The sequence below is a fragment of the Heteronotia binoei genome, chromosome 12, assembly GCF_032191835.1.
Source record: "Heteronotia binoei isolate CCM8104 ecotype False Entrance Well chromosome 12, APGP_CSIRO_Hbin_v1, whole genome shotgun sequence".
NCBI classification, from domain to species: domain Eukaryota; kingdom Metazoa; phylum Chordata; class Lepidosauria; order Squamata; family Gekkonidae; genus Heteronotia; species Heteronotia binoei.
Window position 1 is genome coordinate 41,170,462 of NC_083234.1, and position 14,153 is coordinate 41,184,614.

Genomic DNA, 14,153 nt, shown 5'->3' on the forward strand with positions numbered 1-14,153 from the left:
TGTTAGATCTGGCTCTCATAACAAAAGAATTTGACATCCCAGTTAAAGGATTTCTCTTCTGTTGCACTCATATACCACAACCCAGTATAATATTGTATGTGAACTTGAATTTAAGCATCCTGGGTGGTGAATTCACCTAATCAGGATGGAAGCAGTGTGTGAAATAAATTAGCCCTTAGTAGTTCAAATGTTGCTTCCTGTGATCTCGGTCAGTCTACCTTTCATCCTCTCAGTAAGTGGTGGTCAACTGCTTATGCTTTTGTTCTTCCTTCAAGGATGACTGCAAGCCGAAAGAAGCACAGATACTGGGCTTACTCCATAGACTGCAAAGGCACTGAGGCTCATCTCTCCAGTTGCAAACTAGGCAATCGCATCAGTACAGCTACTGGGAGGAACATTACATGTGTGAATGGAATGCCTGCTGTGGTGAACTGTGTCCCTGGCCGTGCCTTCGCCCCGGGCAGCCGCTCTGGCTTCCGCAAAGCATTCCGGCAGGAGGTAAGAAAGTGGCTTGATCAGCTTTCACCCATGAGCATTTGGTTTGCTGTAGACATTTAGCCGAACATACAATTCTGCTGCAATAGCTTTGCTTCTCTGAGCAAAGCCTTTTGAAGGTGCTTCTCCTGCACACGTGTAAGGCCAACAGCTGCCCATACCCAAGCATCCTCTGTTGTGGCCCCCTACTTGGTGGAATGGCTGGCCTAGCAAGATCAAGAAGGCTCCCACCCCTATCATTCTGTTAATTAGGCAAATAGAACTGCTCAGGAGGGCATTATTATAAAGGGGATATTGTGCCTGTTTTAATGTCTCTGGAAACTTCCTAGATAGTTTTTATTGTATTTGTCCTTTGTTTTTATTGCAGTTATTGTTTTTATTGGTGAGCTCTCCAAAGTACTGAGCCTAAAGCACTTGCCATAAAGAGATTTAAAGCTGTGTAGTGTTGTTTTGTGGCTGAGCAGTTATATAGCTTTGCATGTTTAGCCCCATTCATTTCTTTTTGAATGTGAACAAAGGGTTGCACAATCTAGGGCCATGTTAGGTTAGAATAAAATATTCCAATATGACTAATAATCGTTTATTCCAAATTCCTTACACATATAGGGTATTATGTACAGGACTGTGTACATGCACAGACGGACTCTAATCCAAAAAGGCATGTACCAGATATGTACAACATATTATTCTTTACAGTGGCATTAGAGATTTCTCCACTCACAGAGTAAACAAAATTCATAACTTGTCTTCTTATACACACATACCAACAAGCTGAATACTGTGTCAGCCCTTCATCTTATTCCTCCATTCACACTGCAGGCTGTCTTTTTAAAATATATAATTGTTTAAAGTGGCACAATCAATTTATAAGTTTGTTTCATTTTACCAAAACAAATTCACAAACATTTGAAAACAGGTGCCAGATTGCTAGGAACTGAAGAGAGAGGTTTGTTGATGATGACACAGACACTTGACAATAAGTGCCAACCACAACCAACTTTTCTGCTTATCTAGAGTTCATCTTCTGAGGGCAGAAAGCTGTGTGTTTATTTGGAGGGACTCTCCATTGCTTCTCTCTCAGCTGCTGTTGAATCTATTCATGAGCGCAAGGCCTCTTTTATAGCCTTCCTCTTGCTTTGGCTCAGGATGTTTCTTGGCTAGGGACAGTGTGAGATTCATTTATTGCGGAAAATGGCACTTGATAAGTCGCATAGCAAAACCTTTGCCACATTCTTGTTCCAAATGGTTTGGCTTGTGCCAGTTGACTGCTAATCTGGCTGATTGTGCTGAACTTGCTGCTCCATATTACTTTCAAACTGTCAATTTTTCTTCTTATATAAAGTTAGATGTGGACAATCATGCACCAGTTTCCCTTTGCAACTGACAAATTTCCCACAGAAACATCCAGCCCAAGCCCAGGGTTCAGTTTCGTTTAAATGGATATTTAGAGCGAGTAACAAATGCCAAATTAGTACCATACTTGGAAAATGCAGACTTGTGGTCCTGTCATGTTCAAGAAGCCACAAACTGTCATGGCTGGAAAACTCTTAATATCAGTACCAAAGACTGCAATTGCAACAAAGGAAGCAGGATACCATTTTGAACTAAATTCTACATTATTTGTCATAGGTCACTGACAGAAAACAATAATGTGGAATTCTATATCTGGAAATTTTTATATATACAGGGCTTTTTAATAGAAAAAGTCCAACAGGAACTAATTTGCATATTAGACCACACCCCCTGATGTCACCATTGTTTCGCACAGGGCTTTTTTGTTAAGAAAAAGGCCCAGCAGGAACTTTTTTGCATATTAAGTCACACCCCCTGATGCCAAGCCAGCTGGAACTGTGTTCCTGTGCATTCTTGCTCAGAAAAAGTCCTGATCACATCCAGCTTATTCAACAGTGGTGGTTGTAAGCAACAGAGCAGATCTCCTAGTCGCTCAGAACAGCCAGCCAGCCTGACCTGGAAACTTTTCTAGGAGTCAGTATCTGGCCTATTGGTGTAAGGAACCTTCCTTGGTTGGCTCATCTGTCTCTTTGTACTTCCCCTGGATGGTGCACTGGAACACAGGGCACATTCTGAATCCTGCTGGACAACCCTCCAGTCAGTGGTTCAAGACCCGCAGTCGTGGGCTTGAGCGTATTCATATCCAGTCTTTACAAAGCATTTATTCATAAGCAGATGAGATTTTACATATTTGCTCAGGATTAAGGGTAAATGCAAATAGTGGACCGATAACTCTTGTGATTTAAAAAAATGCCCACAAGGGCCACTTAGTGACTTGCAGAGGGTAATTGGTTCTATAATAAACATTAATGCAAATTATCTGCCTCCACTGCCGAAAGCAGTGAAGTACCTTGTAAACTTTGAGTTGACCAAGCAGCCACTGATTCCTGAAGTGCTCTGTGTTGGGTTTTGGCTGTCCTGTGGATGACCTCTGCCTTGTTTACAGTACATATCTCCAAATTTTAAATACATGATGCTGTTTAAGTTGCCAACCTCTCCCCAGTCATGCTGTGTTCGTTCATTCCTCCATCCATTCATGGAACATTACTTTATTTATAGCACTAGTAAATCTTCCCACTACTACCTCTTTACAGAGTATCAACATGGGAATGGAGGTATAGGCTCCAGTAACTAGTGGTAGCTGGTGACTTTTGATGGGGATGCAATTTTTAACATACGCCTCATTTTATATATTTTAGACATTTATCCTGCTTTTCTCTTCAAAGCACAGCATCATACAACATCATTATCACTCTTTCATTTTATCTGCACAGCAACAAGCCCATGAGGTATGCTAGTCTGAGAGAAAATGTCTGGCCAAAAGACATTCAGCAAGTTCCCACTGCAGAGTGGGGATTAGAACTTAGGTCTAACTAAACCCTAGTCTCTAACCATTACACCTCAAAGGCTGCACCCATGTAAGCCAAAATACCCTCAAAACGAGGTTGGGGAATTAGTCAGGTGGGCACTTGGCTCACTAGGGATCTTTTCCCAATGTATACAAGATACATGTCCAGAGAGTAATGCTTAAAATAATAGGGACTCTAATTTAGTAAAATCAAGTATAATTTATTGGAAAAATATAGACTTCCATACAAGATAAAATGCTCATACAATCACACATACAGTCCTAGGAAATATAGATAGATGGATAGGGGAACAAAAAGGGTAGACACAAAGGGTACTATTTACCTATTGTAGTCTTCAAGGAAGGCTCCAATTGGCGACGAGTGAGGGTGCGGGTAAGGGACCCGAAACTGATCAGGAATTGGGGATGGATCTATGCAGCAGAAGGTGGAATACTGATAGAAGCACACCTGTGGGTAGCTAGACAACAGGTTATAAGGACTCTCTTAAGCCCTTAGGGGATGGGAAGTACGAGGGAGGAGAAAGGGGAGGCTCTGCAGTGACCATAAGGGCTGGACTACTGCAGTAGCCAATAGAAAGTTCATTGGTGGCACCTAATTGGGTGTTTGCTCTTGACCAATGGACTTGCCTGGATCCTGTGTACCTGAGAGAACTTTCAGGTTGAAACAGACCCTGGGGCGGCTCCAAAGTGACAGTTGGGAAGAAGAATAGAGGTGACTACTGGGTGGGGGACACTTAAGATTAGATGGACATCTAAAAGGGTGACAATGGAGAGTCAAATATTGGCCTAGGTAACACCCGACTTAGACAAAGGACTTGGCTCTTGGCTGGAGATGGTCTTCCTTCTTCTGTCTTCTTCTGGGCACTGGTCTTTGTCCAGGGTTCCGTTGAACAAAGAGAGTGACTGTTGGATAATTAACCATTCTTTGGGTAGATGGGTTGCTTGTAGGCCAAAGGTGACATCTGGTGTGTACGTGAGTCTTCTGTTACGATGAAATGGAGTCAAACCTGGCGGGAAGATGGCTGCGTATGGTGTTAGCCCTCCACGGTGGATTCCATGATCAGCGCTGCATAACCGTTCACCTAGATAGCTCCTTGGTGGCGCAGTCTCTTCCACTCCATGACTGGCATACGGGACGACAGGAAGACGTCCGTTATGCTAGTAGGCACTCTTGTACCGGTCTAGGGAGCCTATGTAACTTGTGGCTGCTTGTACACATAAGTCCTTTATGTTCCTGGATAGTTTTGTCCACACTCTCTGGCCAGACGTGTGTGAGTTACTTCTCCAGGTGCTCTGGCAACCATGCTGGTGACTAAGATGTTCAGAAAGGGGGCTTTTCCTCAAACCCACACCAGGACTTCTACAACACTAAAATAAGAAGTGCCTTTAAACATATGGAGAGTTTTACAGTCTGAGAAACATCACTGAGGAAAACCAGTCCCTCTTTTACAGTCCTACGAGATAGTAGCTTTCTTCTCAGAGGAGGACAAACAAGATCCAGACAAAGCTGGGCCCTAGCACCTCTCATTTAGAAATTAGATAACACATGGCATATGTAGGAATTCACCTACCCACTGATGGAAACCAAAGCAAGAAATACATCAGAGGTTTTCAGATGTCCAGGAACAAGTTTGGGCAGAGTGTCAGTCACTGTAAGTCCAAAGATATCTGAGATGAGACTATCCTAGTCAGTAGCCTAGCTAAAAATATGGGTTAGAGATGTGTTAAATAACTGACCAGATTCCTCACACAGACCCATAAGAAAACTAGAAAATGCCACAACAAGCCGCCAGTCAAATTTATGCCTTGGTTCTGTCATTTAAAGAAAAGGGTATCTGTCCACAGTGGAGGGAGGAACGTTGTACCGCCCCATCATAAATTCATGTCATTTCATGTCACTTAAAAAACAAAAACCACACACCAATTTTAAGTAGCTCAGCAAGATGCTATTCTTCCTGTCTCTCACACACACACAGAGGAAAAGGAAACTTGGTATATCCAGGTGTGAGTTGCGGGTTCTAGGCTGTTCAGTTATGCTGCATAGGATGGGAAAGCAAGGTTCAAAAATTCCTGTGGGGTGAGACAAGCCTGATGTACACTTCAGTCTCAGAAAGACAGGAAGAAAGTGAGCCATGTGATGGTTTGTCTCTATTTGTGATGGAGCCATACGTTGGTTTTGTTCCATGACTGAAATATGGCTTAAATTCCAAGCATTCCATTTTTAAAAAAACCAGCTACCCCTCCTTCATGCAAATCCTGAGTGGAAGGCAGACACCCACTGAACAGACTATATAATAACAAGAGAGGCATTCTCCTGGATGTGTTGATGTTTCCATTTTAGCTCCTCTGAAGCTCTTCTTTTATAGCCCTGGGGGAGCTAAGGGGGAGCACCATCCATTCTGGAAGCCCTGGGGAGACAGGAGCTTCACTCTACCCAGATCTGGACCACCATCCACTTATCGAACCTCCTCTATATTCAGTAAATAAACACACCACAGTAGGGTACTTTCACCATTCATGCACATATATGACCAGAGGCAGAGTTGGCATCATTTGGTTCCAGAGGACATAGCAAAATTCCTGCGATCAGGACTTTTTATGTATCAAGCCACAGAGAAACTTGCTGGGTGGAGTTCTTGGGACAGCCTGTTATTCTGCAAATCATTAAAAGAACGTATTTACTCCAATAGCAAGAGTCACTCAATTCAAAAATGTTTTTAGAAGCAGGGGGGGGGGGTTCACTTTAACCTTATGGGAAAGCATGAACACCGTGTCCTTGGATGGTGAACCTGTTTTCAGTTTAGTTGAAACATTTCGTATGGCTCGTGTTAAAATTGATGCCTTTGTTGGGATTTAGGGGCTTGCTAGATGCTCAGGAGCCAGCACAACTGTAGCTGTTTTTAATTACCAGTCTTTCAGAAGCTGGGGATTGAGGCCTTGTCTTTCAGTGCAATCTATGTACTGAAGAATTCTTTGCTGAAATAATCTAGATTCTGTGCCAGCTAAAACCAAATTGCAACTTTTACACCAATTTCAATTCTAGTCCTACGTAAACTTTGCATGGAATGTGCCCCATTTTAGTAGACTTCAGTAGGATTCAGAATAGGCTTGTTTAGGACTACACTGTTACATGATCTATTTGTGTCAAAGAGCTATGGGCAAGGAATTGTGAAATACACAGAAACTTTGCTTGCTTATCCGGTGACAAATCCACTCAGACCCTGTGTGGCTTTTTAGGTTGCACCAACCACTGCCCATGGACACTTTCCTATAGCAGAAAATGCACAGTAATATTCACAACCAATGAGGTGTTTCCATGGCACTTTCTCTTTCAGCAAAATAGTAGAGTCCAGTAGCACCTAAAATTTGAACTCCTTACTATTTTTCAAGCAACAGACTAACACGGCTAACTCCTCTGGATCTCTTTCAGCATCCACTGGTGAGGCTAAAGGGTGGAGCCAAGACAGGAGAAGGTCGCGTCGAAGTGCTAATGAATGGGGAATGGGGAACCATCTGCCATGACCAGTGGAGCCTGACTGCAGCCAGTGTGGTCTGCCGAGAGCTGGGCTTTGGAAGTGCCCAAGAAGCTATTATGGGCGCAAAGCTTGGGCAAGGTAAGATGCTTAGAATGAAAGTGTCTTTGGAGATGATAAAAGGGACAGGAAGCAGCAGCAGCAAGTCACTTGAGAGGCAGCCTATGTCCTTTTAAAATAAATAAACATAAAGAATTCTGCTGGCTCAAACCAAAGGTCCATCTACTTTGCTTTTCCATAGGGGCTGGACAGATGGTTTTGGAGGATGGTATAAAGCAGGGCATTGGCCATAGCTGTCCCCAATTGTTGCTCCCTGAGAACTAGTTTTCAAAGCAGTCTCTTAACCTGGAAGTCCTATTTTAGTCTTCATGGCTAATAGCCTGTGATATAACTTATCCTCCATGAGTTTGCCTTCTCCGCTTTTAAAACCATCTAAGGTTTAGTCTAAACCATGCAAGGATCACAGGGACATAATCTCTTTTCACATGACATAGTAATTTGTTTAGAAGAATTACCCCCTCAGAAATCAACCTCCTCAGGTGCCCCCATGATCTTTTCAATCTGTGGTCATTAGAACATTTATAATTTACTCCCAGGAAGGGAAGTTTTCAGTGTCAGTTGGCCACTGAATTTTGATTTCAAATCATTTGAAAGAATAGAAACTATTTAGCTTTCTGTGTCTTTGGGTTTTCCTTTCAGAGTAGTGACTTCTGCAACTTCCTTTAGGAAGTTTGCAATGGCTTATGCTGTAAGAACTCCTGGGCCCTGGGGAGAATGTGTTTTTAAACCCATTACACCATACTGTGCAAATAATGTTTTACACTAGTGGCAGACATCATATCATCAGTCAGGAATGTGTTGAGTTTATTGTCTAGCTTTAGCTAATGGCTACCATCACATCCATTCCATAAATGAATTCCATAAGCTAATTAGGTATTATGTTATGGATGAATTCATTTATCATGTTCATCCTGAATAAGAGATGGGGTGGCACTCCCTCTCAAAGAATGAGTTGGCGGCTTTGGAGTGCTGTTAGATCCAAGGCTTCAGATACAGGTGCAACTGTTGCCCATGGTACCTTTAGCCAGATTCGGTTGATTGTTAGTCGCAGTGTTTCCTTGAGAGGCATGATTTGGCTACAGATATCCACACTCAGATTACATCCAGTTTGGATTGTTGCCATGTGCTCAATCTTTGAAGACTGTTAAAAAACTTCAGCTGGTTCAAAACATGGTGCTTATGATGGGTTGCCAGACTGAGTTATATAATTCATATTATGCCAGTTTTAAAAGAGCAGTGTTGGCTGCAAGTCTGCTTCCATGCATAATTCAAAGTCCTGGTTATTACCTGTAAAGCTCTATAGAGTCTTGAACCCAGATCACTGAAGGACTGTCATCCTTCATATAAGCCTGCCAGCCAGTTTTCTTCAGTTCTGTGCACCCTCTTAGTAAATGCAAGATTGGTGAGCACCTGACACTGGTTCTTCTCAGTGTGGCCCTGAGATCATGGAATTCTCTCCCTACAGAGGCTCACCTGGCACCAAATTTACCAGCTTTCAAGTACCAGGCAAAGATATCTTTGCCATGTGTTTGAATTTTCTATGTGTCCTCCCAAGGGTGAAAGTAACTTAAATTTCTTGCTAGTACTAGAACAATGGATTTAGAAGGGTATTTACTCTACATAGGATAGCACTGTAAATTGGTGGACTCCACTGTCAGGAATGGTGGGCAGGTATTGCCTCATTTGTCCCTCTTACCCAGGGTATGGAGTAGTAGTCAGGTTCTTCCCCATTGAGTCACAAGTTATAGCTCATTTACTTTGTTCATTTGACTTCATTGGGAAGAGCTGAGTCTTCTCCTACCTACTTGGCCCCACACTGTCATCTGCACAGCCCAGCCCAAGGTTCATTTCTTGGTTGTGCCAGCAGAATGAAATGTAGAGAACTAGCTTAGAGTGCGATGAACATTTCATAAAACTTGAAAGTTACCTCCAGGTTTAGGTTTCCCTGATCTTACCATGGTGAGGTCCAATATTTTGGTTTCCAGGCTGGCTCTTGATTTTCAAAATCCTCAAAGCCTGTCGCCTGCTTATTTGTGTGCTGCGGTTGGGGAGGGAGATGCATTACCAAACCAAACACAACACGATAAAGCAAAATTAATAGGTGAAGCGCCTCCAGGCCCATGTGATTTGGGGAAGGAGAAGGAAAATTAATTTAAAAGCATGAGGAATATTGTGGCTCTCTGGAATCTTGAAAACGTGAGCTTGCCAGCCAAAGTGCACACAGAGTACTCTGCTATGTAATTGCTGCTACAACTAAGGAAGCATCAGAATCACACAAATAATTTTGATTGCAACGTGATGGGCTGGAGCGTGCTGCCTTTTGCCACATTGCACAGATGGAGCCTGGAAACTTTAGGCAGCTGTTCTGGTGCTTTGATCTTCAAGGGCCTAAGCCAATATTAGCCCTGAGAATTAGTATTTCAGAGGATGCCACCTCTGTAGAAGCAAGTTAGTATCTGCTTGTTTGATGTAAGAAAGAAGAGTCAAGAGTGGCTAGATCATTGCATAAAGGAAATGTACCCTCTTCAGAGGTTCATGTGTAAAGTGTTTATCTGGCTTTGTCTCAGCACAATCATCAAACTGCAATTCTTATATAATTCTAATATAATTATACGTATATTATACATCTGTAATGTTGATAGATTTTTAATGTGTTCCCTGCATGATCCCCTCTAGGTTCTTCTTTGGGTTGAGTGATTTTTTTAAACATCAAATATTTGCACAGATAGCTGTGCAATGCTGTGCATGTAGTACATTTCCTTGTGTTCATAAAAGGGGATGTATAAGACTGGGAAGCAGTGATGACTGTGAAATGTCCGAAAGCAGCTGAATGTCAAAAAGAAGCCAGAAACAAAAAATTAGGTTGTATGTTAGTGTATATTTTTATTTACTTACTTCTTATATATTTACTTCATATATAGTCTGCCCTAGAAAACAATTCAATCTGACAGCACAAGACATCCAATAAACAATGCAGTAGCACTAAGATTGCAAAAATTAGGAAATCATTCCAAAAGAAAACTGTCTAAGGCATGACATACCAAAATGTGCACATACCAAATGCACACATTCAACAGTGTCAGGAGAGCCTTTGTCATGGCTCTGTGATGGAATTTGGTGTTGTTTTGGGGATGCCCTGCAGTGATGCATCAGAAGATTCTGATGTTTCTCCCTTAGGATGATGCTACTGCCCATATATTGGCAGGAAAAGGAGCAATCAGTGCTCCACAAATGATGCCAAATGAGGGGGAAATTATATTTTGTAGTAAAAGAATCTCCTGCATTCAAGTTCAGACATCTTGTGAAATCCTTGTATCCTTGGAATCGTTGTAAAGGTCAAAACAATCCTGGAATCCTCAACTGACCCACCTGTACTTGAGATTACTTGTTTTTCTGTTTCTTTTTGTTTTGTTATGTTGTCTGGGCAAAAGCATCTTTGCTCCCAGATAAATGTCAGAATTTGATCAACTGCAGGTTCCTGTCAGACAAAAATTGCCAAAAAAAAAAGCAGGATGAGATTTATATTTTGCTTCCAAGTCTCCAGCTGAAGTTTGTAAATGATAGAACAGTGGACTTTCCTCTATTTGTGGCATTTTTTAAAATTCAGCTCCTGGAAAAATTTTGTCAAGCTGTAAAAACAAACTGCAAGAAGACTGTAGCTGAAATCCCAGATCTTTCAACTCTGGAAATCCTCCTGCGCTGGTATTTTGAGCTTCTGGACCTGTAGATTTGATATGACCAGAGTTAAAGAAACTCAAAATTTCCTCATCTGATTTGGCTTTGAAAAACCAAGACTTAGAGACTTACACTCTACTTCTTTCTCTTAAAGGAATGGGCCACATCCATCTCAATGAAGTGGAATGCTTGGGTAATGAAAACTCCGTCACAGACTGCAAATTTACCACTGACACACAGAGATGCAGCCATGAAAATGATGCTAGTGTGAGGTGTAATGTCCCAGCCATGGGTTTTGAGAACCAGGTGAGGAGCAGATACATACACCTAATCATGGGAAGAAAAACAATAGTCACAACCATGCTCTCTGTGCCAGGGGTCTTTGAGCCCACAGCCACCTTTGGAATTCTGACACAGGTAGGAGGATGCAACCACAAAATGGTTGCCGGAGTCAGAGCCAAAACACAAAAGAAGTGAAGTTAAGCATAACTCAGACTCACAGTATAACATTTCAGGCAGAAGCTCTGTTTAACAGGAAGCCTTTTTAATGAACATATTGGGGTGGAGGGTTTTGTGTGGGGAGGTTAAATTTTTGTGTGTTTGTGTGAGTATGTATGTGTGTGTGCACCTGGAAGTCATGGTGAGCTCTGGTAACTGACTCCTACTGGGAACCTGGAGGATATTCAGGGAGGTACTGGAATAAAGCCTGCCCCGCCTTCTGACTCCTGGTATTCCAAGGAGGTCTCCCATCCAAGTACTTGCCAGAGTCAACTCTGCTTAGCTTCCAAGATCTGATGAGATCAGGCTTGCCTGGGCTATCCAGGTCAAGGCAGTGAACACGTGGTTTGAAAGTGAAGCTGTGGTAGTAGCTGCTGCCGAAACAACATCTTTTAAAACCTGCCCAGTGAATCAGTTCTCCAGTGTCTGGTTGAAACCCTGCTGGGCAAAAGCCCCAGTTGGCCTCTCCCAGTTTCTAAAAACCATTGGTGGGCACCAGGAAAGATGTCAGCATTCTGGGGACCATTGCTCTATGCTATAGAATTCATAGCAAAGTAAACATTATAAATTCCAGAACAGTAGTTGTATTAGCTCATTACAGTAAAAAGAAAAGGCAGATTGTGGCACCTTAAAGGCAAAGGCTGCTTTCAGACATTAAATAAACCATAATTTGTTTAAATGTTTTTTTGTGCCACCAGACATAAGTAACAAATCCCAGTTTGGGCATGACCCTTTCATGCCTCTTCCCCATCTCCTTATGCTGCCTTCTCCGTGACCATAGCTCTAAGAGGTAGTGCTTCTTAGCAAACTGTGGTTTGTGAATTCATATGTCACAGAAAGCCACAAATAGAACAAACTGTAGTTAGGAAATCAGCTATGAACCCTGCCATGAAATTCCAGTCTGGCACCAACCAACAAAACCCCAGTTTATTGGACCTACATTCAGACATCACAGCTGACTGTTTTAAACAAGCCATGGATAATAAACGATGGTTTATTGTGATGGCAGAGTGTGGCTGAACAGAACTTATTGTGAAATAAGCTTGGAATGACTAGATGAGAACTTGTTTTATAGGTTTAATCCATGGAAATATAGGCATTAAATGTTATTTATTCAGAGTTATTGTTTTTTATATCTAAGATCTATATGCTACAGTTACTCCAGTGCAATAACCTTCTAATAGCCACATATTTTCTTAAACTATCAAATACGAGCATTGTTTTTGATAAAGAGGAGCTAGCCAACTGAGAGCTAATTCACATAAACATGCAGAAAAGCCTGCTTTTCCTCATGTGCTGCATTCATTTCCTGTTGAGCAAAGTGATGCAGGTTAGGACTTACTGTGGATGAATTGCAGAGCTGTTTAACCCTGGTTATGTCAGGGCCTATAGCTCAGAGATCAGATTTACACTTTGTATGCAGAAGGTTCCAGGTCCAATCCCTGGCGTTTCCAATTAAAAGGATCTCAGGCTGCGAGTCACAGGAAAAATTCCTGGTGGATTGTGCTCAAGGCTTTTTGTTCTGTGTTCTGCCCTGCGCTCAAATATCCCACAGTTTTTGCAATGTTTTGATCACTGGTCCCAAGATAATATTTTGGAGTTGTTGTTATTCCTGTTTCTCCATTTTAGATGCATTAAACAGTACAGTTATGATCACACAGTTTTAAAAAAGATAAATGTTTAGCATGAGGCTATGTTCTTTTGATCCACAAAAATACCCTCAGGAGGTAACTTGCTTATTATTTGAGTTGCTAAGGAAACACAATAAGGACACAAGGGATGTCAGAAGTATCAAAGGAACACCAGAAAAGATGTCCATATATTTGTAGCTGGACCTTCTTAGGAGAGAAGTTAGTGGCAAAAGGTTATGGATGCCTCCAGCCTACCAAATAACAGCAAGATTTGCCACTGAACAGCTATCTGTATCTGAGTAGCTATCATGCATCAGGCATCATAGCACATGTTTCTGCAGTGATGTTTTTTTGAAGGAGAGAATGTACTGCAGGCTGGTTCATATGCCCATATATTGTTTTGTTCTTTAGATCTGAATCTTTCTAAAATTAATGTCTGATGACTGATTAATTTCCTCCATTGAATGTTATTGTATTAAAGTTAAAAGCTATGCCTGTGGTGTTATATCCATGATGGCACAAACTCATATGCAGTCATGACTGATATATTGATGTAAATCACCAGAACCCTTACATAGTACTGCTGTACTGCAGGGCCATCTTGACAAATTATAGACACTTGGAAAGCCTGCAGATTTTGGGTGTCAATTTTCAGTGCACAGTAAATGCTAGAAAAATGCTTTTTACAAGCTGGATCCAGTACTTGGCCAATTGGGCTGACAAATGACTGGGGACCTACAACATATGCAGGCTCTTCAAGCAGCTACTGTTACCCAGAGGTCATTTGAATCAGATTTTGGACTTCTTTTGCTTGGGTTCCAGGGATATTGTACCTTATTTGTGAGCAGCAGAAGGACCTTTAAAGAGGGTTCTAATCAACATTGAGAGCTTTTTATCCTTCCCTTCAAGTCACCTTCAGGAGCTCAGTTGGCAGGCAGACCCTGAAGTTTTTAGACTTGTGTCTCAACTGCTTGGCCAAGCACCATTTATTCCATTTAGTTTAACATCTGTGTTCTTTTGGACGTTTAATAACAACAGATATTTTGAGCAGTATCACAGCACTTCTTCAAGCTCTGTGCCTCCTAATCATTCTCTGCTAAGCTTCTTATTGATGATGGCATAAAGACTTTCATTCTGTCTTGTACCTGCAACTCAAATGCCACTCTCGGGGGTGGGGGGTAGTGAATACTGGACATTACTGGAGTTCATCATCAATACTGGAGTTTGAAGTGAGGAAGAAAAGAGTTCAGTCAGCAGCAAGATGAGCAGCAGCAGTCAGCAAGATGAACTCCTGACCCCACCCTGACAAAGCCAATTTTAAAACCTTCATAGACATACGGCCTGCAGGCAAGGTTGTGAAATTCAGCTAAGGCCTTAAAA

At 41.9% G+C, this 14,153-nt stretch overlaps 1 protein-coding gene across 1 annotated transcript in view; it reads left to right on the forward strand.

The window, feature by feature from the left end:
* LOXL2 (lysyl oxidase like 2) overlaps nucleotides 1-14,153 on the forward strand; it is a 123,367-nt gene that overhangs the window by 84,539 nt on the left and 24,675 nt on the right. The window contains exons 5-7 of the mRNA XM_060251867.1: nucleotides 276-498; nucleotides 6,807-6,990; nucleotides 10,799-10,950. Of these exons, the coding sequence (XP_060107850.1) occupies nucleotides 276-498; nucleotides 6,807-6,990; nucleotides 10,799-10,950 (559 nt within the window). The remainder of the gene's footprint in view (nucleotides 1-275; nucleotides 499-6,806; nucleotides 6,991-10,798; nucleotides 10,951-14,153) is intronic.